Here is a 27,783-nt window from a genome sequence, read left to right as displayed (position 1 = left end):
CCTTCCTCATTCCTAACTAATCTACCTTCTGTCTTCATAGATTTACCTATTTTGAACTTTCATATAAATGGAATGATCTATATGTGAGCTTTTGTAACTGGCTTCTTTCACTTCACATAATGTTTTCAGGGTTCATTCAAGTTGTAGCTTGTATCAGTACTTTATTCCTTTTGATTCCATTATCTAGACATACATTTTATTTATCCATTCATCCATTGATGGAACATGTGGATTATTTATCTTTTTGCTATTGTGAATAATGCTCCTATAAATATTCATCTACAAGTTTTTGTGTGAACTTTTTTTTCTTTTTTTGAGATGGAGTCTCACTCTGTCACCCAGGCTGGAGTGCAGTGGCACAGTCTCAGCTCACTGCAAGCTCCACCTCCCGGGTTCACGCTATCCTCCTGCCTCAGCCTCCCAAGTAGCTGGGACTACAGGCGCCTGCCACCAAGCCCAGCTAATTTTTTTTGTATTTTTAGTAGAGACAGGGTTTCACTGTGTTAGCCAGGATGGTCTCAATCTCCTGACCTCGTGATCCACCCTCCTTGACCTCCCAAAGTGCTGAGATTACAGGCGTGAGCCACCGTGCCCAGCCATTCGTTTTTATTTCTCTTTGGTATATACCTGGGTGTGGAATTGCCTGGTCACAGATAGCTCTGTTTAATTGTTTGAGGAATTGCCAGACTGTTTACTTTTTTTATTTTTATTTTTTTGAGATGGAGTTTCACTTTTGTTGCCCAGGCTGGAGGGCAATGTCGCGATCTCCTCTCACTGCAACCTCCGCCTCCTGGGTTCAAGCGATTTCTCCTGCCTTAGCCTTCCTGAGTAGCTGGGATTACAGGCATGCACTGCCACCATGCCCAGCTAATTTTGTATTTTTGTAGAGAGAGGGTTTCTCCATGTTGATCAGGCTGGTCTCAAAACTCCTGACCTCAGGTGATCCACCCACCTCAGCCTCCCAAAGTGCTGGAATTACAGGCATGAGCCACCGCACTCAGCACCCAACTGTTTTCTAAACTGGTTGCACCAGTCCATAATCCCACCAGCAGCGTAAAGGATTCCAGTTTCTTCACATTCTCACCAACACTTATTATTGTACCACATCTTTTTATACATTGTAATGAGTAGCAAGTGGTATCTCATTGTGGCTTTGATATCCATTTCACTGAAGAACAATGAAGTTGAACAACTTTTCCTGTGCTTGTTACTCAATTTGTATGTTATCTTTGGAAACATGTTTATGCAGATCCTTTGCCCATTTTTTAATTGGGTTATTTGTCTTTATTATTGAGTTATAAGAGTTTTTGTTTGTTTTTTGAGATGGAGTCTCACTCTTGTCGCCCAGGCTGGAGTGCAGTGGCGCCATCTCAACTCACTGCAAAATCTGCCTCCTGGGTTCAAGTGATTCTCCTGCCTCAGCCCCGAGTAGCTGGGATTACAGGTGCCTGCCACCACACCCAACTAATTTTTGTACCTTAGTAGAGATGGGGTTTTGCCATATTGGCCATGCTGGTCTCGAACTCCTGACATCAGGTGATCCACCCACCTTGGCCTCCCAAAGTACTGGGATTACAGACATGAGCCACCTCGCCCAGCCCTTTTTTTTTTTTTTTTTTTTTTTTTTTTTTTTTTTTTTTTTTTTGCAGGGGAGGGGGCAGGGGGGATAGAGTTTCACTCTGTTGCCCAGGCTGGAGTACAGTGGTACAATCTTGGCTCACCCACCTCCAGGTTCAAGCAATTCTCCTGTCTCAGCCTCTCGAGTAGCTGGGATTATAGACATGCATTACCATGCCCAGCTAATTTTTGCATTTTTAGTAGAGACGGGGTTTCACTGTCTTGGCCAGGCTGGTCTCGAACTCCCGACCTCAGGTGATCCACCTGCCTTGGCCTCCCAAAGTGCTGGGATTACAGGCATGAGCCAACGCGTCCGGCCAAGAGTTATTTATATGTCCTAGATGCAACTATCAGATATATGACTTGTAGTTATCTTCTCACATTCTGAGTGTTGTCTTTTCACTTTTTGAAGGTGTCCTTTGAAGCATAAACGTTTTTCATTTTGATGAAATTTAATTCTTACATTGTTTCTTGTGCTTTTCATACTATATCTAAGACTTCTTTACTAAATCCAAGATCATGAGGATTTACCATGTCTTCCTCTAAGAATTCTAAGTTTTAGCACTTACATTTAGGTCTTTGATCCATGTTGAGTTAATTTTTTTTTTTTTTTTTGAGATGGAGTTTCGCTCTTGTTGCCCAGGCTGGAGTGCAATGGTGTGATCTCGCCTCACCTCAACCTCCACCTCGGGTTCAAGCGATTCTCCTGCCTCAGCCTCCCAAGTAGCTGGGATTATAGGAATGTGCCACCACACCTGGCTAATTTTGTATTTTTAGTAGAGACAGGATTTCCCCATGTTGGTCACGCTGGTCTCAAACTCCCGACTTCAGGTGATCTGTCTGCCTTGGCCTCCCGAAGTGCTGGGATTACAGGCATGACCCACTGCGGCCTGCCTCATTTTGAGTTAATTTTTATAGATGAGGAGATAAGGTTCAACTTCATTTTTTTGGCATACTAGGATCTTATTAATAGTAGAGAAATATCGGGTGATGGGTGCACCAACTTGTGTAACCAAATACCTGTTCCCCCAAATACCTATGAAAATAAAATGAAGGAAGGAAGGAAGGGAGGGAGGAAGAAAGGAAATAGCTGGGTGTGGTGGCTCATGCTTGTGATTCCAGCACTTTGAGAGGCTGAAGTGGAAGGATCCCTTGAGTCCAGGAGTTGAAAACCAGCCTGGCCAACATAGTGAGACCTTGTCTCTACAAAAAATTTAGTCCAGGCATGATGGCTCACGCCTGTAGTCCTAGCTAGTTGGGAGACTGAGGTGGGAGGATCACTTGGGCCCAGAAGGTAGAGACTGCAGTGAGCCAAGATCACACCAGCCTGGACGACAGAGCTAGATACTGTGTCAAAAAAGTAAAGGGCTGGGCACAGTGACTCACGCCTGTAGTCCCAGCACTGTGGGAGGCCAAGGCGAGTGGATCACCTGAGGTCAGGAGTTTGAGACCAAGCTGACCAATATGGTGAAACCCCGTCTCTACTAAAAATACAAAAATTAGCCGGGCATGGTGGCTCAGCCTGGGCAACAAGAGCAAAACTCCGTCTCAAAAAACAAAACAAAACAAAAATTAGCTGGGTGCGGTGATGTGCACCCAGCTAATAGTCTCAGCTACTCAGGAGGGTAAGACAGAAGAATTGCTTGAACCCTGGAGCCAGAAGTTGCAGTGAGCCGAGATCCCACCACTGCACTCCACCCTGAGCGACAGAGCAAGACTCCATCTCAAAAACAAACAAAAAAGAATAAAGAAGTAATTTCATAGATTTAGTCATGTAACAATATTTCATTGTTGCATAGTGGCTTAATAACTGTCATGGGTATGAACTGACTCTTACATGTTGCATATTATAGAACGTCTTTGTTATTCGTTCTGAGATTGTGATATTAGCTGAACTTAATGGAGGCTGTTCAAGAGTCTGGAAAAGAGTGTAACAGAACTGAAAAAGGTAGGAAATAATGTTGGAGCCAACATGGGAAATGTCTGTACAAGAAATTAAAATCAAAGTATACAAAATTTAAATAAGTTTTTTTTTTTTTTTTTTTTTTTGGAGACAGCGTCTTGCTCTGTTGCCCAGGCTGGAGTGCAGTCTTGGCTTACTGCAGCTTCTACCTCCCACGTTCAAGCAGTCCTGCCAACTCAGCCTCCCAAGTAGCTGGGACTACAGTTGTGCACCACCATGCTACACTAATTTTTAAATTTTTTTTTGTAGAGACAAAGTCTCACTCTATCACCCGGGCTGGTGTCAAACTGCTGAGCTTGAGCAGTTCTCCCATATCAGCCTCCCAATGTGCTGAGATTATAAACGTGAGCAACAGCACCTGGCCTGAAAATGAAATTTTAATTTAATTGGTCATTTCTAAAATGGTAGGCCACAAAAGGGATAAAAGGAAATATTTGGAGCAAATTTAATTAAGCCCATTAAGTTATTCCACAAGTGTAAATTATAAAGCTTAATTAGTTCTTTCAGACTCTAATGTGACACTTAGTGAATTATTTTCCATTCAATTAAAAGGTACCTCCTGTGGTCCAGTGTTTATAAAAGAAGATGAATCAAACAAATGGTTGATAACATAAATATTATAGACAGTTTTAGTGTGCTTAAGAAACCATATTTCTTCTGTTGTTAGCCCGTTGGTGATATTGTAGCCCATAAGACATAACTAAAAGAGGATTATGGCTAATAATCTTTTGAATCTTATATTGCTTTTGCTAGAGATCCAGCCCCATTTCAGTCTTAGGACTGAGTGTGGTCCTTCTGAAACTTGTGCATCTAACAAACTCTACCATAGAAGGAGCCTGCCTGTGTGACGTTTCCTTCACGCCATCAGCAATTTGTGTTCACGTTGGCATGATTCACATCTGCCTCCAAGGATCTCATTTAGATGAACTGGTGATCAGATTGATCACAAACCAGGGTTAAAATAATTCTTCAGGCCAGGCGGGATGGCTCACTGTAATCCCAGCACTTTGGGAGGCCGAGGCAGGTGGATCACCTGAGATTGGGAGTTTGAGACCAGCCTGATCAACATGGAGAAACCCCATCTATACTAGAAATACAAAATTAGCCGGGAGTTGTGCGCATGCCTGTAATCCCAACTAGTAGAAAAGGCCGAGACAGGAGAATCGCTTGAACCCAGGAGGCGGAGATTGTGGTGAGCCAAGATCACACTATTGTACTCTAGCCTGGACAACAAGAGTGAAACTATGTCTCAAAAAAAAAAAAAAAAAATTTTAGTGGTCAGCCATTCTGTGGAAACCACACAGGGACACTGATGTGGATAAATCATTCAACTCCTGTGGGCCGCCTTTTCCTTTTCTGTCAAATAAAGCAATTGAATTAGGTGATCTTAAGGTCCTGTCCATGTGTAAAATGCTAAGTCTCTGTGACTTTTTATTTTATTTGCTGCCCAGGATAAGACTGGGTTCTTTGGGATGCTAGATTTGATAAAGATAAAACTTTTTTAGCTTTTTTGTGTTAGACTTCTATTTGTGTTGGATTTGGACTATGTCAACTATGTTTGTCAATAAGATTCTTTTTGCACAGAAGTGTTATTAGCAAAATGTTTACAGAAGACAAAATTAAAAACTAATTGAACATCTAAACTTCTGTTAAGAGTTGAAAGTTGGCCAGGCGCGGTGGCTCACGCCTGTAATCACAGCACTTTGGGAGGCCGAGGTGGGCAGATCACCTGAGGTCGGGGGTTCAAGACCAGCCTGACCAACATGGAGAAACCCCTTCTCTACTAAAAATACAAAAATTGAGAAGTTTCCCCCTTGGACAGTGGCGTAGGTGGTAACCGCGATAGTAGCAGCTCCGGCGGCAGCAACAGTGACTATGAGAGATGGCACCAGCTGCAGCAGGACCTGCAATATCCCAGAGGTTTTTCCAAAGCTTCTTGGATGCTGTAATAGACGAGGACCCCCAAGCAGCGTTAGAGGAGCTGACTAAGGCTTTGAAACAAACCAGATAATGCACAATATTCTTGTCAAAGAGCTCATTGTCACATTCTTCTTGGGAATTACTGTGTTGCTGTTGCTGATGCAAAGAAGTCTGTCGAACTCAATCCAAATAATTCCACTGATATGTTGAGAAAAGGAATATGTGAATATTATGAAAAAAACTATGTTGCTGCCCTAGAAGTTTTTACAGAAGGACAAAAATTAGATAGTGCAGATGCTAATTTCAGTGTCTGGATTAAAAGATGTCAAGAAGCTCAGAATGGTTCAGAATCTGAGGTGTGGACTCATCAGTCAAAAATCAAGTGTGGGCCGGGTGTGGTGGCTCAAGCCTGTAATCCCAGCACTTTGGGAGGCCGAGACGGGTGGATCACGAGGTCAGGAGATCAAGACCATCCCGGCTAATGCAGTGAAACCCCGTCTCTACTAAAAATACAAAAAACTAGCCGGGCGAGGTGGCGGGCGCCTGTAGTCCCAGCTACTCAGGAAGCTGAGGCAGGAGAATGGCGTAAACCCGGGAGGCGGAGCTTGCAGTGAGCCAAGATCTGGCCACTGCGCTCCAGCCTGGGCGACAGAGCGAGACTCCGTCTCAAAAAAAAAAAAATCAAGTGTGACTGGTATCAATCTCAAGTAGTCATTACACTTACGATCAAGAATGTTCAGAAGAATGATATAAATGTGGACTTTTCAGAAAAAGAGTTATCTGCTTTGGTTAAACTTCCTTCTGGGGAAGATTACAATTTGAAACTGGAACTTCATCCTATAATACCAGAACAGAGCACATTTAAAGTAGTTTCAACAAAGATTGAAATTAAACTGAGCCGGGCGCAGTGGCTCAAGCCTGTAATCCCAGCACTTTGGGAGGCCGAGACGGGCGGATCACGAGGTCAGGAGATCGAAACCATCCTGGCTAACACGGTGAAACCCCATCTCTATTAAGAAATACAAAAAACTAGCCGGGCGAGGTGGCGGCGCCTGTAGTCCCAGCTACTCGGGAGGCTGAGGCCGGAGAATGGCGTGAACCCGGGAGGCGGAGCTTGCAGTGAGCTGAGATCTGGCCACTGCACTCCAGCCTGGGCGACAGAGCGAGACTCCGTCTCAAAAAAAAAAAAAAAAAGAAATTAAACTGAAAAAGCCAGAGGCTGTGAGATGGGAAAAGCTAGAGGGGCAAGGAGGTGTACCTATGCCAAAACGATTCATAGCAGGTGTAAAGAACCTATCTATAGCCATCATCATGTCCTTATACAAGAAACTGGGATAAATTAGTGGGTGAAATGAAAGAAGAAGAAAAGAATGAAAAGTTGGAGGGAAATGCAGCTTTAAACGTTATTTCAGCAGATCTATTCAGATGGTTCTGATGAAATGAAATGTGCCATGAACAAATCCTTTATGGAGTCTGGTGGTATAGTTTTGAGTCCCAACTGGTCTGATGTAGGTAAAAAGAAAGTTGAAATCAATTCTCCTGATGATATGGAATGGAAAAAGTACTAAATAAATTAATTTGCTCTCACAAAAAAAAAAAAAAAAAAAAAAAAACCACAAAAATTAGCCGGGCATGGGCCTGTAATCTCAGCTACTCGGAAGGCCAAGGCAGGAGAATTGCTTGAACCCGAGAGGCAGAGGTTGCAGTGAGCCAAGATCATGCTATTGCACTCTAGCCTGAGCAACAAGAGCAAAAAACTCTATCTCAAAAAAAAAAAGGGGGGGGGGTGCCGGGTGCGGTGGCTCAAGCCTGTAATCCCACCACTTTGGGAGGCCGAGACGGGCGGATCACGAGGTCAGGAGATCGAGACCAGCCAGGCTAACACGGTGAAACCCCGTCTCTACTAAAAAAATACAAAAAACTAGCCGGGCGAGGTGGTGGGCGCCTGTAGTCCCAGTTACTCGGGAGGCTGAGGCAGGAGAATGGCCTAGACCCGGGAAACGGAGCTTGCAGTGAGCTGAGATCCGGCCACTGCATTCCAGCCTGGGCAACAGAGCGAGATTCCGTCTCAAAAAAAAATTTTAAATAAAAAATAAATAAAAAAGTTGGGCCGGGTGCGGTGGCTCAAGCCTGTAATCCCAGCACTTTGGGAGGCCGAGATGGGCGGATCGCGAGGTCAGGAGATCGAGACCATCCTGGCTAACACGGTGAAACCCCGTCTCTACTAAAAATACAAGAAAATTAGCCGGGCGAGGTGGCAGGCGCCTGTAGTCCCAGCTGCTCGGGAGGCTGAGGCAGGAGAATGGCGTGAACCCGGGGGGCCGGAGCTTGCAGTGAGCTGAGATCGCGCCACTGCACTCCAGCCTGGGGCACAGAGCCAGACTCTGTCTCAAAAAAAAAAAAAAAAAAAAAAGTTGAAGGTTGGCAAGTTTAACATTTTTGGATTATTGTAGACAAATTGGCATGATTTTTTTTCTTTTCTTTTTTTTGAGACAGTCTGGCTCTGTCACCCAGGCTGGGGTGCAGTGGCCAGATCTCAGCTCACTGCAAGCTCCGCGTCCTGGGTTTATGCCATTCTCCTGCCTCAGCCTCCCGAGTAGCTGGAACTACAGGCGCCCGCCACCTCGCCCAGGTAGTTTTTTGTATTTTTTAGTACAGAAGGGGTTTCACCGTGTTAGCCAGGATAGTCTCAATCTCCTGACCTCGTGATCCACCCGTCTCGGCCTCCCAAAGTGCTGGGATTACAGGCTTGAGCCACCGTGCCCAGCCATGAATTTTTTTCTTTAGAAATTTTATTTTACTTTTTTTTTTCGAGACAGAGTCTTGCAGTGTTTTCCAGGCTGGAGTGCAGTGGCGTGATCTCTCACTGCAACCTCTGCCTCCTGGTTTCAAGCGATTTTCCTGACTTGGCCTCCTGAGTAACTGGGACTACAGGCATACACCACCACGCGCAGCTAATTTTTGTATTTTTAGTAGTGACGGGATTTCACCATGCTAGCCAGGCTGGTCTCGAACTCCTAATCTCAGGTGATCCGCCTGCCTCAGCCTCCCTTAGTTCTGGGATTACAGGCCTGAGCCACCGTGCCTGGCCTCTTTTGAAATTTAAAAATCTCGGCTACTCTGGGCATACTGCCTGTGGGGTAGCCCTGCTCTCCAAGGACCATTACAAAAAAATATATAGATATTTAGTATATAATTTCCCATATTCAGTTTGTTGAAAGAAATTACATTATTAGCCGGATACGGTGGCTCACGACCGTAATCCCAGCACTTTGGGAGTCCAAGGCAGGCAGATCACCTGAGGTCAGGAGTTCGAGACCAGCTTGGCCAATATGGTGAAACCCCATCTCTACTAAAACAACAAAATTAGGCGGGTGTGGTGGTGCATCCCTGTAGTCCTAGCTACTCGGTAGGCTGAGGCAGGAGAATCGCTTGCACCCGGGAAGTGGAGGTTGCAGTGAGCAGAGATAATGCCATTGCACTCCAGCCTGGGTGACAAGCACAAAACTCCATATCAAAAAAAAAAAAAAAAAAAAAAAAATTACATTATTAGATTTTTTATTTTTATTTTCATTTTTATTTATTTATTTTTTTGGAGACAGAGTTTCGCTCTTGTTTCCCAGGCTGGAATGCAATGGCATGATCTCGGCTCACTGCAACCTCCGCCTCCGAGGTTCAAGTGATTCTTCTGCCTCAGCCTCCCAAGTAGCTGGGATTACAGGCATGTGCCACCATGCCTGAGTAACTTTTTGTATCATTATTGGATTTTGTAAGCAAATTTTTCAAATGTTTGCTGTGAAGCTACTTTGTAAATTTATTTTCCTTTGACAAATGGTGACTGACTGGATTTACCCTCATTTTAGCCTTTTTTAATAAGGGTTAAACTATTTGAGATATTTGGTTTAGATTTCTTTAACTCACAGGATCTATGGCTTGACAAATTTTAATGCCCAGTCTTGCATAGCTTGTTGTAACTTGGTGCTTGAAGAAAATGTTTACTCTTTTCATTTCCTTTTTTTTTTTTTTTTTCCTTCTTTTTTTATCTTCTTTTCCAAGGGTTGGCATTCTGGGGACCTAGAGCTAGTTCCTGCAGCATGTGAAGGGGAGAGTGGGGTTTTGTCAGATCCTCCACAGGGGGGAAAAGCTAGTGTCTCTTCCCTTGAGGTATAGTTCTTCCAGTCTGATGAACTGTCAGATCCACTGAGTGATTGGTAAAGCAGATTGGACAGTGACTCGAGGAAGTGGGGGTGGGGACAATATTTTAAGTAGTAACTATCAAAAGTAAAGTGATTCTGTGGGGGCTCAGTAGAGCCATGTATGCTTCTAGCGTTAGCAGTCTGCAGGAATTGTGCAGAGTGTGGTGGTGTTTTCTAAGAGGAAAAGGAGGATGAGTGTGAGAGTGATGAGAGGTGAGTTGGGATGGATTGTAACGCACCAAGAGAAGGGAGCATAAATGTTGGTTTGAGTTTTGGGCAACGAAACTTGCTTAATCCTGATGGCTCTTAATCACAATGTCAGCCCTAAAGTTTCATATTCACAGTTGAGAACTTTTAATTGAATGATTATTTTTTATAGAGTCTTTTACCCTGTTTTGATTTAGAAGTTAAAGAAAGCAGATTTTTATATTGTACGTAATTATAGTTTGGGCTTCCTGGGAAACAGAATCCTGCTGCAAATCTTACATGACTGATTTCTGGACCCAAAGTGGGTTTGACAGTGGGCTGGAGCAGTAATAGCCCACCTACTGTCGGGAGAGGCCAGGGCAGGCATTTCCCAGCAAGCCTGCCTGAAGTGGGTCTTGTCCTAGACTCTAGGACCTAGATCATGCAGGAAAAGTCCCCTGTTTGTGGGAGCTGGAAAAGAGTTGGCTTCATCAGCAAAGTGACCTACCAACAGGAAAGGTGGGGGTCTGGAGAAGCAGATTTAAAATGTTGAAAGCTGTGTTTCTTTAACAAATACCTATTAAGCACCTACTGCCTATGTGAGATACTGCTCTAGTCTGTGTAGGAAACCACAGAAGTGTGCTTCTGCTTTTAAGGAGCTTATGTTTTACACTGACCTTTGGCAGAGTCACATATGAAAATGGATATTGGGCTGGGCGCGGTGGCTCACGCCTATAATCCCAACACTTTGGGAGGCCAAGGCGGGCAGATCACAAAGTCAGGAGTTTGAGACCAGCCTGGCCAACATAGTGAAACCCTGTCTCTACTAAAAAATACAAAAAATTAGCTGGACGTGGTGGCGGGCGCCTGTAATCCCAGCTATTTGGGAAGCTGAGGCGGGAGAATAGTTTGAACCCAGGAGGCAGAGGTTGCAGTGAGCCAAGATTGCGCCACTACACTCCAGCCCAGGCAACAGAGCAAGACTCCGTCTCAAAAGAAAAAGAAAAAAAAAAGGATATTAAATTTTGTGACTGTCATTCACATGGGCCCTGAACTAATTTTTTTTTTTTTTTTGCAACAGAGTTTCACTCTTGTTGCCCAGGCTGGAGCGCAATGGTGCGATCTCAACTCACCGCAACCTCCGCCTCCCAGGTTCAAGCGATTCTCCTGCCTCAGCCTCCCGGGTAGCTAGATTACAGGCATGTGCCACCACACCCGGCCAATTTTGTATTTTTAGTAGAGACGGGGTTTCTCCATGTTGGTCAGGCTGGTCTCGAACTCCCGACCTCAGGTGATCCGCCTGCCTCAGCCTCCCAAGTGCTGGGATTACAGGCGTGAGCCACCGTGCCCAGCCACTAATGGTCTTCTTGAGCCTCTGGAGACCAGACCTTTAATAGTCTGTAGTTTTGTTCGTAAGCAGTACATATCTGATATGTTGTAGTTACTCAGTATACTTCTTGAATGAATGTCACTGCCATTTTAAAATAAAAATACAAGTAAGCCAAAAGGAGAAATGAAGTCGCCAGTCTTGCCACACGGACTTAACTACTAACATGCTTCTGAAGATGGGAGATAACTAGCCTCCTGCCGCGGGTCCCTGAGTCTTCCTTCATGGAGAGGGTTCATTGTAGGGACTGGCCATGGGACAACCTTGGTGGTAAAGCCAGCTGTTGAAGAGCCAGAGATATTGATAGTAGGCTTGCCAGGAAAATTCCTTTGGAAGTGGCACTGCTTGCTTGCTCTCAAATTACTATCCTCTGTAACAAGGTTCAGATTGAAAATTATATACTCAGGGACAAAATATAAACTTGTGTTTGGATTAAACTTTTCTTCCTGTTTAAAAAGAGAAGTTAGAATACCTGTGTTATGTATGCCTAGAACTTAGAAAAATTACAATGTACAAGAATCTTTTCTGCTGTGTTTTTTGTAAGTGGTCCTGTGAGTTAATAAAGAAGCAATGTGATTGGATGGGAAGAGTAGCGGATTGGGAGTCTACAATGTCAAATGTTAGTCCTAACTAATCACACAGTAAATTAAAGACTATGTTTAATCACTTTGAGTCTCAGTTTCCACATCAGTTAAGGAACCACACTAGACAGTCTTTCAGCCCTCCCATGGTAGTATAAGGCATAAACCTCAATTTCCTTACGCTTCTCCAGGACCAGTCTACTTTTCTGTGTCGTTAAGAGTTGAGGGGCTGCCTTTCTAAGATTCTGGGAACCAAATTCTAGGGTAGTTTTCTAAGATTCTAGGAACCAAAAGTTAGCAAGTGAAGAGGAAACAGAATACTTTTGAATTTGCCCAGCTGTGCTTTTTATAGGAAGAGCCATTTCTAGTCAGAGGATTTCAGAGCATTTTAAAACTCTGTGGTGATATGCTGGTTACATTCTTCCTTAGACTAAAATTACAACCTGAATGCACTTAATGATACATATGTGTATTGTAATTTGTAAACATAACTCAAAACCCTGTATCTGAGTCAGGTCTTTTGTGGTTCGCCATTCAGTCTTCATTTCTATTTGACAAGCGTTTATTTTAAGATTGCTTTGCGGAGCAGTTGTTTAACATTCAAGTGATCTATTAGTGTTAAGTCTTTAACCGGACTTGTTTTAAATGAGCTGTCTGTTAAGTAGAAAACCAAATATTATAGAAACTTAGATTTCCAATCCAACTTTGCAAAAATCAATGTAACTTAAATGTTGTCTTCACATATGTTTGTTTAACCTGTTTTTTTCCTTCAGTATTCATTTAGAAAAATAGTAACTGTGTGAATAAAATTTTTTAGTTACTCTTGATACTATTGTTTAGCAAGAACTGTAGACTTAATTGGTTGAGAAAAGAACATTTAGAGTAAATGAATGCTTTAGTAAGTTAATTATTTCTTAGCATATCACAAATACCTGTAGAAAGAATAAGATCTGATTCTATAGCTTTATTCCTAGGTTATTAAAAGCAAACTTCTATGGAAGTAAGTTCTCATTAGGCTCTCTATATATATGTATACACACACATACATACATACATGCATGCATACATACATACAGGCTATGTATTGTAATCCATTTGGTTATTTTGTTGGCGATGTGGGTCAATTGGATGAAAGCCGAAGATGACTTATGTAAATAGCCAAACCATGCTTCAGAATTGTTTTATACATCAATCTAATTCTTACCATTAGTACCGTGGCTTCCTCTCCTCTTTCCTGGTGTCCAGATTGTCACAGTTAAAGGGCATTTTTTTCCTATTTAGCAAATATAACCATTATCAATTTTTAAAATGAGATTTTCGGCCCCTTCCCTTTTGTGTTGTAGGTGCTCCATACTTGCTTGCAGTGCCTATGTGGCTCTGGCTTTGGGTGATAACCTTATGGCTTTGAATCATGCAGATAAACTTCTTCAGCAGCCCAAGCTGTCAGGATCTCTTAAGTAAGTGTGACTTGCCCTGTGTGTCCCTGGTTTCTTTTGTTTTGAGGTTTCTCCTTGGTTTGTGGTTTATGTTGCTTCTTTTTATTATTCTTCCAGTGGAATATATATTTGTAAGGAAAGCAGCTGTTTAAATGAACTTTTTTTAAGCCATGCCTCAGCAGTGAAAATGTTTTCACTTGTGCTGTACTGAGCATTAGGAGACAAAAACTTCGGACTCTAGTGTCCACTTCTAGGCTTCACTGCAGCACTTTAATTCCCCAAATAAGTCCTCAGGGAGAAGACCTACAAAAAAGGAGTTTGGTCAATGTGGTAAATCTACTTTGAGGGACCAGGTACAGTGGCTTACGCCTGTAATCCCAGCACTTTGGGAGGCCAAGGCAGGCAAATCACAAGGTCAGGAGTTCAAGACCAGCCTGGCCAACATGGTGAAACCCGCCTCTACTAAAAATACAAAAAATTAGCTGGGCATAGTGGCAGGTGCCTGTAGTCCCAGCTACTCAGGAGGCTAAGGCAGGAGAATTGCTTGAACCCAGGAGGCAGAAATTGCAGTGAGCCAAGATCACACCACTGCACTCTAGCCTAGGCTACAAAGCATGATTCTGTCTCAAAAATAATATTAATAATAAAATAAATAGACAAGAATTTTAAAATATCTTTCCAAGCTACTGTATCATTCCAAAATGAGCTAGTTTTAGTGAGACTCCAAATACTTCTTCGTTAATATCATTGTCATTCTAAAATTTTCCAAAGCACATTATCTTTTTCTTTTATCAAAATTGAGTAAAATACAGGCCAGATGTGGTGGCTCATGTCTGTAATCCCAGCACTTTGGGAGGCCGAGGTAGGCAGATCATTTGTGGTCCAGACCAGCCCAGCCAACATGGTAAAACCCCATCTCTACTAAAAATATTAAAATTAGCCAGGTGTGGTTGCAGGCGTCCATAATTCCAGCTACTCGGGAAGTTGAAACAGGAGAATCACTTCAGCCTGGGGGGCGGACGTTGCAGTGAGCCAAGGTTGCACCATTGCACTCCAGGCGGAGTGACACAGCAAGACTCCCTCTCAAAAAATAAAAATAAACTGCATACAGCTTGAAATTTTTGTGTGGTGCTGATCCTGGAAATTTTATCAAAAGCCACGAGTATTCTGCATAACATTAGAACAGTTGTTCTTTCATTCATCGTATAGGTATATACTTATAAATGCCGAAATATAACTACTTACTCTTTTGCTTTTTAGTGATCCCCAGACATACCTAGTGCTTTTTTTTAAAAAAAAAAAAAAAAGGTAATTAAGGCCAGGCGCGGTGGCTCACACCTGTAATCCCAGCACTTTGGGAGGCCTACGCAGCAAATCATTTGAGGTCAGGAGTTGGAGACCAGCCTTGCCAATATGGTGAAACCCCATCTCTACTGAAAATACAAAAATTAGCCAGGCATGGGGGCGCACTCCTGTAATCCCAGTTACTCAGGAGGCTGAGGCGCGAGAATTGCTTGAGCCTGGGAGGCAGAAGCTGCAGTGAGCCGAGACTGTACCACTGTACTCCAAACTGGGTGACAGAGTGAGACGCCATCTCAAAAAAAAAGTAGTAAGAAATCATTCAACAATATAAGAGACTTTGTCACAATTCAAATATAAGGGAACTCCTGCTCTTCTGCAAGAAAATCTTGTCCAATATTCAGGCTTGGAGATGGGGAAGATCCTAATTTTCAGTTCAAGGCATTTGGGTTGCCTCTAAAGTACCTTCCATTCTTACCATTGCCCAACTCAAAATACCAATGTTGGGAATTGCAGCTCCTGCTGGTGTTCAGATTGTGGTGTATACGGCCATTATGAGAGAACTGGACTTTGTGTGTGTGTGTGACTGAGTCTCTCTCTGTGACCCACGCTAGAGTGCAGTGGCGCAATCTCAACTCACTGCAACCTCTGCTATCTGGGTTCAGGCGATTCTCCTGCCTCAGCCTCCCGAGTAGCTGGAACTACAGGAGCCCACCACCACATCCGGCTAATTTTTTTTTCTTTTTTCGAGACAGAGTTTCACTCTGTCACCTAGGCTAGAGTGCAGTGGCATGATCTCAGCTCACTGCAACCTCTGCCTCCCCGGTTCAAGCGATTCTCCTGCCTCAGCCTCCTGTGTAGCTGGGATTGCAGGCGCACGCCACTATGCCCTGCTAATTTTTTTTTTTTTTTCTTTTTTTGAGACGGAGTTTCACAGGCATGAGCCACCGTGCCTGGCTAGTTTTTGTATTTGCTCTTATTGCCCAGGCTAAAGTGCAGTGGTGTGATCTTGGCTCATCACAACTTCCACCTCCTGGGTTCAAGCAATTCTCCTGCCTCATCCTCCCAAGTAGCTGGGATTACAGGCATGTACCACCACTCCCAGCTAATTTTGTATTTTTAGTAGAGACGGGGTTTCTCCATGTTGGTCAGGCTGGTCTCAAACTCCTGACCTCAGGTGATCTGCCCGTCTCGGCCTCCCAAAGTGCTGGAATTACAGGTGTGAGCCACCATGCCAAACCTGGAGAGCTTTAAAACTGTAAAAGTTTAGTTTGTGTTGTTCTTATGTAGAAAGTCATTAAGATTTTGAGCAGATCAGAAGGTCCCCAGTTAAAAAAAAAAAAAAAATCAGGCGTGGTGGCTCACGCCTGTAGTCCCAGCACTTTGGGAGGCCGTGGTGGATGGATCATGAGGTCAGGAGATTGATACCATCCTGGCCAACATGGTGAAACCCCGTCTCTACTAAAAATACAAAAAATTACCCGGGCATGGTGGCATGTGCCTGTTATCCCAGATACTCGGGAGGCTCAGATGGGAGAATCCCTTGAACCAGGGAGTCAGAGGTTGCAGTGAGCCAAGATCGTGCCATTGCACTCCAGCCTGGCAACACAGCAAGAGACTCCATCTCAAAAAGAAAAATAAAAAGAGAGAGAGACACACATTTTTAGCAGGGATGAAGTATGTCTAAGGCTATTTTAATTTTGAAAAATTCCATCAGGTGATCATCAGGAAAATGGCTCAAAGTAAGAGACTGGAAGAAGTAGGCTGTTGTAAGCCAGGAGGGTGTGCATCTGACCTGGCATTCATGGGGATAAAATAGATGATGCGAAAGCAGGAAACCTTTCAAATAGAATCTGATCTGGCGCTCTGGTGCTTTTAGACTCTTCCAGCAGCGGAGACTGGAGGAATCTGATTCTCATGCTCTACACACGGGCATCTATTCTTGGATCTCTCTCTATAGAACAGCATAAATTTGCCAATTGCGAACTACTTTCTGAATTGATATGTATACTTTGTTCTACTTAGCTAATATGAAAATTGTTATAGTACTTATATATTTTTTTAGAGACAGGGTCTCATTCCATGGCCCAGGCTGGAGTGCAGTGGCACAATCATAGCTTACTGTAGCCTTGAACTCCTGGGCTCAAGCAGTCCTCACACTCTGCCTCCCAAGTGCTGGGATTACACACATGAGCCACCACACCCAGCCTTAAGATGTTTTTAAAGAGATAAAATTTAAGTAACTCTTTTTTTTTTTTTTCTGATACAGAGTCTCGCTCTGTCGCCCAGGCTGGAGTACAGTGGCGTGACCTCGGCTCACTGCAAGCTCCGCCTCCTGAGTTCACGCCATTCTCCTGCCTCAGCCTCCCTAGTAGCTAGGACTACAGGCACCCGCCACCACGCCCAGCTAATTTTTTGTATTTTTAGTAGAGACGGGGTGTCACCATATTAACCAGGGTGGTCTCAATCTCCTGATCTCGTGATCCGCCCGTCTTGGCCTCCCAAAGTGCTGGGATTACTGGCATGAGCCACCACACCCGTCAAGTAACTCTTTATTTTTATTTATTTATTTATTTATTTTTGAGACGGCGTCTCACTCTGTCATTCAGGCTGAGGTACAGCATGATCACCGCTCACTGCAGCCTCAGTCTCCCAGGCTTAAGTGATTCTCCCATTTCAGCCTCCTGAGTAGCTGAGACTACAGGCATATAGCACCACGCCCAGCTAGTTTTTGTATTTTTTTTGTAGAGACAGGGTTTTGCCATGTTGCCCACTGGGCTCAAGCATGCCCACTGCCATGTTGCCCACTGGGCTCAAGCAGTCCACCCACCTAGGCCTCTTGAAGTGTTGAGATTAAAGGCATGAGCCACTATACCCAGCCAGTTGATTCGTTTTACCTAAATAAATTTAGATTTCAATTTAAGGACATGAAATATGAGACATATATCCAATGTATAATAACATAATATACCCAGCATTATTTTACATTGGGTATTTTTGTAGTGTTGTACTTTTCAGTTTGGAATCTGTTTTTTCATTTTAGGTTTTTGGGACATTTATATGCTGCAGAAGCCCTCATCTCTCTCGACAGAATATCTGATGCCATTACTCACTTGAACCCGGAGAATGTCACTGATGTCTCCTTAGGGATCTCTTCAAATGAGCAGGACCAAGGTTAATGAGGACACCTTTGATCCGAACTGGTCACTGTTTCCATTTCCTTCCTGTCATAATTCAGGATGTGTGGAAATTTCAGGGCATGGTGGTAATGAGGAGAAAAGTTTTAGGTCGGCTTTCCACATTTTTGTTTGTATTTACTTTGTAGCAGTTGTTTGCTAAGTAGACCTGAGAGTTAATGGTCACATTGTCTAAATTTTCACTTTTGAAAGGCTGGTACTGTTAGAATGGTTAATGTGGTTCTGATACTGTTTATTTGTTTTCCTTTGGAGTGATTCTAAAATCCATAGGGGTGTAAAAATACTGCATTCAAGAGTCAGTTTCAGGCCGGGCGCAGTGGCTCACACCTGTAATCCCAGCACTTCGGGAGGCGGTAGCAGGAGGATCACTTGAGCCCAGGAGTTCGAGACCAGCCTGGGCAACCTAGTGAGACCCTGTCTCTATTTTAAAAATAAGGAGAGAAAAGTTTGTTTTAAATCATTGCTAAATTTTTAAATAATTGCCAGGCGTGGTGGCTCATGCCTCTAATCCCAACACTTTGGGAGGCCGAGGTGAGCAGATCACCTGAGGTCAGGAGTTCAGGACCAGCCTGGCCAACATAGTGAAACCCTGTCTTTACCAAAAATACAAAATTACTGGGACATGGTGGCACGTGTGTGTAATCCCAGCTACTCAGGAGGCTGAGACAGGAGAATCGCTTGAACTCAGGAGGTGGAGGTTGCAGTGAGCCAAGATCACGCCACTGCACTCCAGCCTGGGTGACAGAGTGACAATCTGTCTGGGAAAAAAAAAAAAAATTAAATAATTTAAGCTGTGTGACATTCACTTTACTCAAGATTAGTGCTCAGGTTTGAGATGGTAGTGGGGTGGTAGCATTCTGACATCTTTTAATGGAATCTCCACTACGTGAAAAGTAAATAAATTGCTTTATATTAAATTTCCATTTCATAAAGAAAGTTAGGTTTTTAGAAAATATGCTCTCGGCTGGGCACAGTGGCTCACGCCTGTAATCCCAGCACTTTTGGAGGCCGTGGTGGGTGGATCACCTGAGGTCAGGAGTTTAAGACCAGCCTGACCAACATGGTGAAACCCTGTCTCTATTAAAAATACAAAATTAGCCAGGCATGGTGGTATGCCCCTGTAATCCCAGCTACTCAGGAGGCTGAGGCCAGAGAATCACTTGAACTCAAGAGGCGGAGGTTGCAGTGAGTCGCACCATTGCACTCCGGCCTGGGGCGGCAACAACAGCAAAACTCCATCTCCAAAAAAAAAACAAACAAACCAGCCTGACAAACATGGTGAAACCCCGTCTCCACTAAAAATACAAAAATTAGCCAGGCGTGGTGGCGCATGCCTGTAATCCTAGCTATTCAGGAGGCTGAGGCAGGAGAATCGCTTGAACCCAGGAGGTGGAGGTTGCAGTGAGCCGATATCGTGCCACCGCACTCCAGCCTGGGCAACAGAGCGAGGCTGCGTCTCAAAAAAAAAAAAAAAAAAGAAAAGGAAAGAAAATATGCCCTTTGCCTTCTGAGCCTGAGGAAAAAAAAAAGAAAATATGCTCTGTTGTTCTGCCCCTCAGATTTATTTTCATGTTTTTGTAGGATCAGACAAAGGTGAAAATGAAGCAATGGAATCCTGTAAGTAAGAAGTTTTGTGATACTTAAGTAGCCTGGCCTGCATTCCAAAAATTAGACTCTAAATCTTCTATGTTCGTTTTTCTGCCTGAGGAATACTGCTGTGCTGAGTGGCTCCTCAAGGCAATAGGTGGGGTTGCTCCTTTGTTGTTTGCACAGCCTCTTCACCAGTGTCTACACTCTTTTTCCTCAGCTGGGAAGCGGGCCCCTCAGTGCTACCCCAGTTCCGTCAACTCTGCCAGGACTGTGATGCTGTTCAACCTTGGCAGTGCTTACTGCCTGAGGAGCGAATATGACAAAGCCCGAAAGTGTCTCCACCAGGTGAGTCCAGACTGGGAGGAACTGAACCTTGTAAAGCAGCCAACACAAGTTTGAGGTTTATATATTTTTTTTGTTATTTTGTTTGAGGCATCTGGTCAGTTTGTTAAACATTGGAATATCACTTTCCCAGATTTAAAAATATTCTTGCAACATAAACAACTGATCAGCATTGTAAATTAACCTAGACACTTAATGAAGAGTTTTTCTTGATGATTTTACTTAATTTTTTTTTTTTTTTTTTTTTTTTTGCCGGGCACGGTGGCTCATGCCTCCCAGCATTTTGGGAGGCCGAGGTGGGCAAATCATGAGGTCAGAAGTTTGAGACCAGCCTGGCCAATATGGTGAAACCCCATCTCTACTAAAAAATACAAAAATTAGCCAGGTTGGTGACACGTGCCTGTAGTCCCAATTACTAAGGAAGCTGAGGCAGGAGAATCATTTGAATCCGGGAGGCGGAGGTTGCAGTGAGCCAAGATCGCGCCACTGCACTCCAACCTGGGCAACAGAGCGAGACTCTGTCTCAAAAAAAAAAAGAATGTTTAAATTTCAAATCAACAGAATAAAAAGCAACTTGGGGCCAGGCACAGAGGCTCACCCACACTCTGGGAGGCTGAGACAGGCAGATCACTTGAGTCCAGCAGTTTGAGACCAGCCTGGGCAACATAATGAGACCATAGCTCTACTAAAAATACCAAAAATTAGCCAGGCATGGTAGTGCATTCCTGTAGTCCCAGATACTTAGGAGACAGAGGTAGGAGGATCACCTGTGCCTGGGAGGTCAAGGCTGCAGCAAGCAAAGATCATGCCACTGCATTCCAGCCGGGGCAACTGGAGCGAGACCCTGTCCCCAAAAAAAAAAAAAAAAAAAAAAAAACGAAGGAGTAACTTGACAGTTTTAATTATTAAAATTCCAAAAGATGGAAAACTGTCTAACAGATCACTTATATAAATAATAGTGCATCTGTACAGTTGAAGACAATGCAGCTATAAACTCTGGGTACTAAATTGAAAGATGTCCAAGACATACTAAATGAAAACAGCAAGGTGTGAAACAGTTTCTGTACAACCCTGTATACATGCATAAAAGATCTCTGAAAGGACACACCAAGAAACTGTGAATATTAGTTGTAGGGGTGGCAGGATGAATACTACATGGCTGGAGCAGTAGAACGGGAGACTTTTCAGTGTATACTCTTATGCTTTTAAATTTTAAATTGTGTAAATCTTTTTTTCAAAAAGTGAATTATAGACTGGGCGCAGTGGCTCACACCTGTAATCCCAACACTTCGGGAGGCCAAGGCGGGCAGATCCTGAGGTCAGGAGATCGAGACCATCCTGGCTAATACGGTGAAACCCCATCTCTACTAACAATACAAAAAAATTAGCCAGGCGTGGTGGCATGTGCCTGTAGTCCCAGCTACTCGGGAGGCTGAGGCAGAAGAATAGCGTGAACCCGGGAGGCGGAGCTTGCAGTGAGCCAAGATCGTGCCACTGCACTCCAGCCTGGGCAACAGAGTGTGACTCTGTCTCAAAAAAAAAAAAAAAAAATGAATTATAAATCCACCTTTCAGAAAGCCAATACTAGAGAAACTCCATACATACTAAAGAAAGCTGCTGGCAAGGCCGGGCGCGGTGGCTCACGCCTGTAATCCCTGCACTTTGGGAGGCCAATGCAGGCAGATCCTGAAGTCAGGAGATCGAGACCATCCTGGTTAACACGGTGAAACCCCGTCTCTGCTAAAAATACAAAAAATTAGCTGGGCATGGTGGCAGACACCTGTAGTCCCAGCAACCTGGGAGACTGAGGCAGGAGAATGGCGTGAACCCGGGAGGCAGAGCTTGCAGTGAGCCAAGATTGTGCCACTGCCTCCAGCCTGGGCGACAGAGCGAGACTCCATCTCAAAAAAAAAAGAAAGAAAAAAAAGAAAGCTGCCAGCAATACATAACTAAAATAAACCTCTGAATTCTACCGCTGAAATGGTGCATCATGAAGCTTCAAGGAAGATTTTGATTGGATCTCTTTAGGTCACCTGCCAATCCCTGGACCAGTCATGGGCATGGAGCCATACCTGTCGTAGGGGACTAGGTATCACCATTGGCAGCCCCAGAGGAATCTCACAAAATTAGAAATAATTCCTCAAAAGGACATTCATCCAGCAAATATCTGTTGAGTACTTACTTCTGAGCTAACCCATGGGAATAAGACTGCAAATAAGCAGACATGCTACAACCTTGCCCTTGTTTGTAGACCTTTGCAGTTAGGAGACACCTTCCTAAAAAGGGAATTGCCAGGCAATTCAGAGGGTATGCAGGATTTTAAGACTTCTGATCTAGAAAGTTTGTATCAAATGGTCCATTCTCCAGCAGCACTTGAGAAGGCCCACATCCCCACATGCTTGCCACAGCAACTCAAGTTGAAATTAAACCTCTTCTCAGGAGATAGGGTGGCTTTCAGCCAGACGCGGTGACTCACGCCTGGAATCCCAGCACTTTAGGAGGCTGAGGCGGGCAGATCACCTGAGGTCGGGAGTTTGAGACCAGCCTGACCAACATGGAGAAACCCTGTCTCTACTAAAAATGCAAAAATTAGCTGGGCGTGGTGGCTCATGCTTGTAAGCTCAGCTACTCGGGAGGCTGAGGCAGGGGAATTGCTTGAACCCAGGAGGCGGAGGTTGCAGTGAGCCGAGATCGTGCCGTTGCTCTCCATCCTGGGCAACAAGAGCGAAACTCCGTCTCAAAAAAAAAAAAAACCCTGTGTGACTTTCACATAGGTTCCTGCTTATGTAAGCAACCTTGTTGTGCCTAGAAGTGATGATGCTTTACCATGTGGAAAATAACTACAAATTCTATTTAGTCAACTTAATGGCATCTGGTCAGCATGTCTGATCCCAAATCAGACAAGTTAAGTCACAGACTGTCCAGGGTAACATGTTTGATACTATCTAGGCATTGAGTGTATGAGTTAAACCAGTAAGAGTTACAATGTTTCAGTCTTCCCAGTAGCAAGGCTAGGATGTTTAACAGCCCCTCTCAAAGTGCCCCCAGACCCCAATCACTGCAGCAAACAGAGCTTTTGATCTAAAGTTACAGTGTGTACAGTCCAGCTCAGGTTCTCATACAGCAGGTGGCCATGGCTGCTGCCACGCTGGGAGAGACAGATGGGGTCAGGCCTGGTTCGGGGTCTGAAGGGGGTCTTGTTTTGGTCCCTTGGTTTTTAGGTTAATCCAATGGCTGGAACTTTGTTAATTGGGAGGCCCACCCTGCCTGGGAGGGAAGAACAGTAATGTGAAGAGTTGGAAAGGGCTCCGAGTAGATGTTTCCAAGGTTGCCTGCCCACTGCTAACCATTCTGAACAGCCAGTAAGCAAAATGCCATTAAGTATCATAAAGATGTTATCTTGAATTCTTGTATTTTAAAAAAAGCTTCAGACTAGTCATTGCAAAAAATAGTAAATAAAATGTGTTACTAGCCACTTGGATGGAAAATAGAGATTTTAGTATCCACAAAATGGGCCTGGCACAGTGGCTCATGTCTGTAATCCCAGCACTTTGGGAGGCCAAGGCGGGTGGATCATCTGAGGTGAGGAGTTCAAGACCAGCCTGGACAACATGGTGAAACCCCATCTCTACTAGAAATACAAAAAATTAGCCGGGCATGGTGGCAGGAGCCTGTAATCCCAGCTGCTTAGGAGACTGAGGCAGGAGAATAGCTTGAACCCAGGAGGCAGAGGTTGCAATGAGCCGAGACCGTGCAGTTGCAGTCCAGCCTGGGCAACAAGAGCAAAACTCCGTCTCAAAAAAAAATCCACAAAATGGTGTAAAGACAATCTTGGCCGGGCGCGGTGGCTCAAGCCTGTAATCCCAGCACTTTGGGAGGCCGAGGCGGGCGGATCACAAGGTCAGGAGATCGAGACCACAGTGAAACCCCGTCTCTACTAAAAATACAAAAAAAATTAGCCGGGCGCGGTGGCGGGCGCCTGTAGTCCTAGCTACTCAGGAGGCTGAGGCAGGAGAATGGCGTGAACCCAGGAGGCGGAGCTTGCAGTGAGCCGAGATCGCGCCACTGCACTCCAGCCTGGGTAACAGCGTGAGACTCCGTCTCAAAAGAATAAAAAATAAAAAAATAAAGACAATCTTGCCTATACAGCTTACCTAGAAAGCTAGGCTTAGATGTATAAAATTTCATTTTCTGAAAAGAGTTGTTATACCTCAGTGATGTGGCGAGAGGAATAAAAAGCTCCCCCACCTCATTCATGAGGAACTTCTTAGAAGCACGTGCTCTGGGCAAGATGCCCCACTAGTCTGGGATTTCTCCTGATGCTGCCAGAAACCAACCTAGTACACGTTTCTGGTTCTCCCCAACATCTCCCACATTCAAGCTTCTACTTAGACCTTCAGTACCATTTCTCCCCATTTTCTGCCTATGAGATATCTACCCTGCAAGGACTAAAGCAGGCCTCCATTACCCCAAAGCTCTATTTGAAAGAAACTTCTTTTCTTTCCATATTCACAGCACATTCACTGCCTTTCTCCCTGGTATTTATGTAACTTTGTTTGGATTACTGTTAGTTATTTGCATGGTTGTTTATTATCAGGGGAAGTCCCTGACTTATCTCCATACCCACCTCTGGTCAGTAAGTATTTGTAGAAGTCCATTATCTGATTAGATTAAGAGAAGAGGCAGAGCTGTCTGGAAGCAATGAGCAACTAAAACTAGATGGGGAAATACAAGTTGATAATAAGTTGAGGAATATTTTGGCTATAACCCAAAGAGGCCCAGACTGAAGAAATAAACCTGTAATTTCAGCACTTTTGTCCAGAGCAGTTCAGGCTTCTTTTCTCAGGACTGGATCAGAGAGAAACTGCTGGCCGATGCTGCGGCTCTTTCTCAGATCTAAGGGCAGCATGGTGCCTAAACTAGTAAATTATTTTATTGGACTAAATTGTACTGTGTTTCAGTCCTTAAGAATGGGGACACCAAACATGCTATGTGGTACATTTTTTCTGTATTACTATTTACGTTTGAATTGTTATTCCTGACACTGACAACTTACAGTTTATAATACTGAGGTGTTACTTAGGAAAACAAATGGGCCTGCAGATTTTTATGTAAATGCAACTGTGTGTGTCTGTTGTGAAAGCCACCAGCAGACTTGCATGGTTGATTGTAGTATCAGGGTATCCAGTCACACATCTCAAAACCCAGAGTATTACATGTCTAGCTTAATTGGTAGGTTTTAAGACAAAAGGAGCTGAGGCTCATCACAGCAAAACAACAGGTAGTCCCTAGGAAGTCACGAGGGAACGAGCTTGAATAAATGTGTTACCTTGTTGGTTGGCAGATGTGCTTGGAGTGCGTATCTTAAGCTGTTGGTTTTTCATGGGCATCTTTCTGTTTTGAGCAAAGGCGGCTTCAATGATCCATCCTAAAGAGGTGCCCCCTGAGGCCATCTTGCTGGCAGTCTACCTCGAGCTGCAGAATGGTGAGTAATTCTCTCTGTTTAGGACTGTATCCCTTCAACGAGCCCGACATTTTTTGGTTGGGGGACAGGGTCTCCCTGTGTTGCCCAGGCTGGAGTGCAGTGGTACCATCAGAGCTTACTGCAGCCTCCAAACTCCTGGGCTCAAGCAGCCTTCCCACCTCAGCCTCCCAGGTGACTGGGACTACAGGTGCACACCACTGAGCCCAACTAATTTTTTTTAATTTTTTGTAGAGATGTGGTCTCGCTTTGTTGCCCAGGCTGCTCTCAAACTCATGGGCTCAAGCAATCCTCCCATCTTACCCTCCCTAGTAGCTGGGATGACAAGCATAAGCCACCATGCCCAGCCAAGGCTGGGATTTTTAATGTCTGTTTTTTCTCTTCAGATTCAAAACTGCCTTCCTTGAAGATATGACCCATCAAATTCTGTTTTTTTTTTGTTTTGTTTTGTTTTGTTTTGTTTTGTTTGAGATGGAGTCATGCTGTGTCACCCAGGCTAGAGTGCAGTGGCACTATCTCAGCTCACTGCAACCTCTGCCTCCCGGGTTCAAGGTTCAAGAGATTCTCCTGACTCAGCCTCTCAAGTAGCTGGGATTACAGGTGCCCGCCACCATGCCTGGTTAATTTTTGTATTTTTAGTAAATTAATCCTGGGATTACAGGAGTGAGCCAGAGCGGATGACCCATCAAATTCTTCTACATAAAAATATAGTTAGGAGCTGGGCGCAGTGGTGCATGCCTATAATACCAGCACTTTGGGAGGCTGAGGTGGGCTGATCACCAGAGTCCAGGAGTTTAAGACCAACTTGGGCAACATGGCAAAACCCCATCTCTACAAAAAATACAAAAATTAGCTGGGTGTGGTGATGTGCACCTGTAGTTCCAGCTACTCGGAAGGCTGAGATAGGAGGATCACTTGAGCCCTGGAGGTTGAGGCTGCAGTGAGCTGAGATCATGCCAAAATGAGACCTTGTCTAAACAAATAATAATGGGCCGGGCGCAGTGGTTCACACCTGTAATCCCAGCATTGGGAGGCCGACGCAGGTGGATCATTTGAGGTCAGGAGTTTGAAACTGGCCTAGCCAACATGGTGAAACCCCATCTCTACTAAAAATACAAAAATTAGCCAGGCGTGCTAGTGCACGCCTGTAATCCCAGGTATTCAGGAGGCTAAAGCAGAAGAATCGCTTGAGCCTGGGAGGTGGGAGGTTGCGGTGAGCCGAGACACGCCACTGCACTCCAGTCTGGGCGACAGAGTGAGACCCTGTCTCAAATAGTAATAATAAAAAATATCTATATCTAGATAGATAGATTGACTGATAGATATAGTTGGGGAGTTTTTGGTATCCTACAAATACTCCTTACAAGTTAAGCTTATCTCCTTTTATCTGAGAAAATACAGAATCATAACTTCTGACACTTAATTATAATTAATCCCTATTAACCTTTCTCATAGGCAGCTAAATGACTAATTGAGAACATGAGTTAGACTGTAGTTGCTTTGAGTTGTACACCATAGTATTTTGAACACATATATTAACAAGTTTTACAGTAAGCCAGTTCTTGCTGAGAATTATTTATTCAGACATAAATTCAGGTCATGCCTCTAGGGCATATACGATCTGCAAGATGTATCTCACTAGAAGAAAGGCTGTCGGCTCTAGATATGAGATAGCATGAAGTAGAAAAGAGACATGAATGAGAGAGATTAGAAGGGACAGAAATAGGCCGGGTGCAGTGGCTCACTCACGCCTGTAATCCCAACACTTGGGAGGCCGAGGCGGGCGGATCACGAGGTCAGGAGATCGAGACCATCCTGGCTAACATGGTGAAAATAAATGTTATTTTCTCTGTCTCTACTAAAAATACACAAAATTAGCTGGGCGTGTTGGCGCGCAGTTGTAGTTCCAGCTACTCAGGAGGCTAAGGCAGGAGAATTGCTTGAATCCTGGAGGCGGAGGGAGATCGTGCCACCACACTCCAGCCTGGACGACAGAGCGAGACTCTGTCTCAAAAAACAAAAAAGGGACAGAAATGAAGTCACAGCCAGGCGTGGAGTCCTAGCTACTCTGGAGGCTGAGGCAGGAGGATTGCTTACGGCCAAGAGTTCAAGGCTATAGTGTGCAGTATTGCTCCTGTGAACAGTCACTGCACTCCAGCCTGGGCAACATAGTGAGACCCTGTCTCTTTTTTAAAAAATAAAAAATAAAAAAAGGCTGGGCACAGTAGCTCATGCCTGTAATCCCAGCTACTCTGGAAGCTGAGGCAGGAGAATCGCTTGAACCTCGGAGATGGAGGTTGCAGTGAGCCATAATCACCCCACTGCACTCCAGCCTGGGCCGCAGAACAAGACTCTGTCTCAAAGAAAACCCAGTGTTCAAAGGCATAACTCCTTGTTGACCATGGGAACTCTTACAAGGCTCCCCTTTTTTTTTTAATAGCTGAAGAAGGGGTCTTAAGTGCCTGGCACCCAGCCAGACTTAGCCTCCTTAAAGATGTGATTAGGGTTAGTGCATTGCCCTAGATTGTTTCATTGTTTTTTGTTTTGAGATAGGGTCTCAGTTTGTCACCCAGGCCGGAATGTAGTG

General features: G+C 44.3%; 1 protein-coding gene and 1 pseudogene across 6 annotated transcripts in view; both read left to right on the top strand.

The window, feature by feature from the left end:
• LOC105470942 (CCR4-NOT transcription complex subunit 10) overlaps window positions 1-27,783 on the top strand; it is a 98,290-nt gene that overhangs the window by 69,410 nt on the left and 1,097 nt on the right. For all 6 annotated transcript variants that reach the window (XM_071090762.1, XM_071090761.1, XM_071090763.1 and 3 more), the window contains 5 exons: window positions 13,194-13,307; window positions 17,629-17,759; window positions 19,364-19,399; window positions 19,590-19,717; window positions 25,124-25,199. In XM_071090762.1, coding sequence (XP_070946863.1) covers window positions 13,194-13,307; window positions 17,629-17,759; window positions 19,364-19,399; window positions 19,590-19,717; window positions 25,124-25,199 — 485 coding nt within the window. The remainder of the gene's footprint in view (window positions 1-13,193; window positions 13,308-17,628; window positions 17,760-19,363; window positions 19,400-19,589; window positions 19,718-25,123; window positions 25,200-27,783) is intronic.
• On the top strand, window positions 1,634-7,565 carry LOC139361840 (protein SGT1 homolog; annotated as a pseudogene).

This window comes from Macaca nemestrina, chromosome 2 (assembly GCF_043159975.1).
Source record: "Macaca nemestrina isolate mMacNem1 chromosome 2, mMacNem.hap1, whole genome shotgun sequence".
Classification (NCBI taxonomy): Eukaryota; Metazoa; Chordata; class Mammalia; order Primates; family Cercopithecidae; genus Macaca; species Macaca nemestrina.
This window is presented reverse-complemented; position numbering and strand designations above follow the sequence as displayed.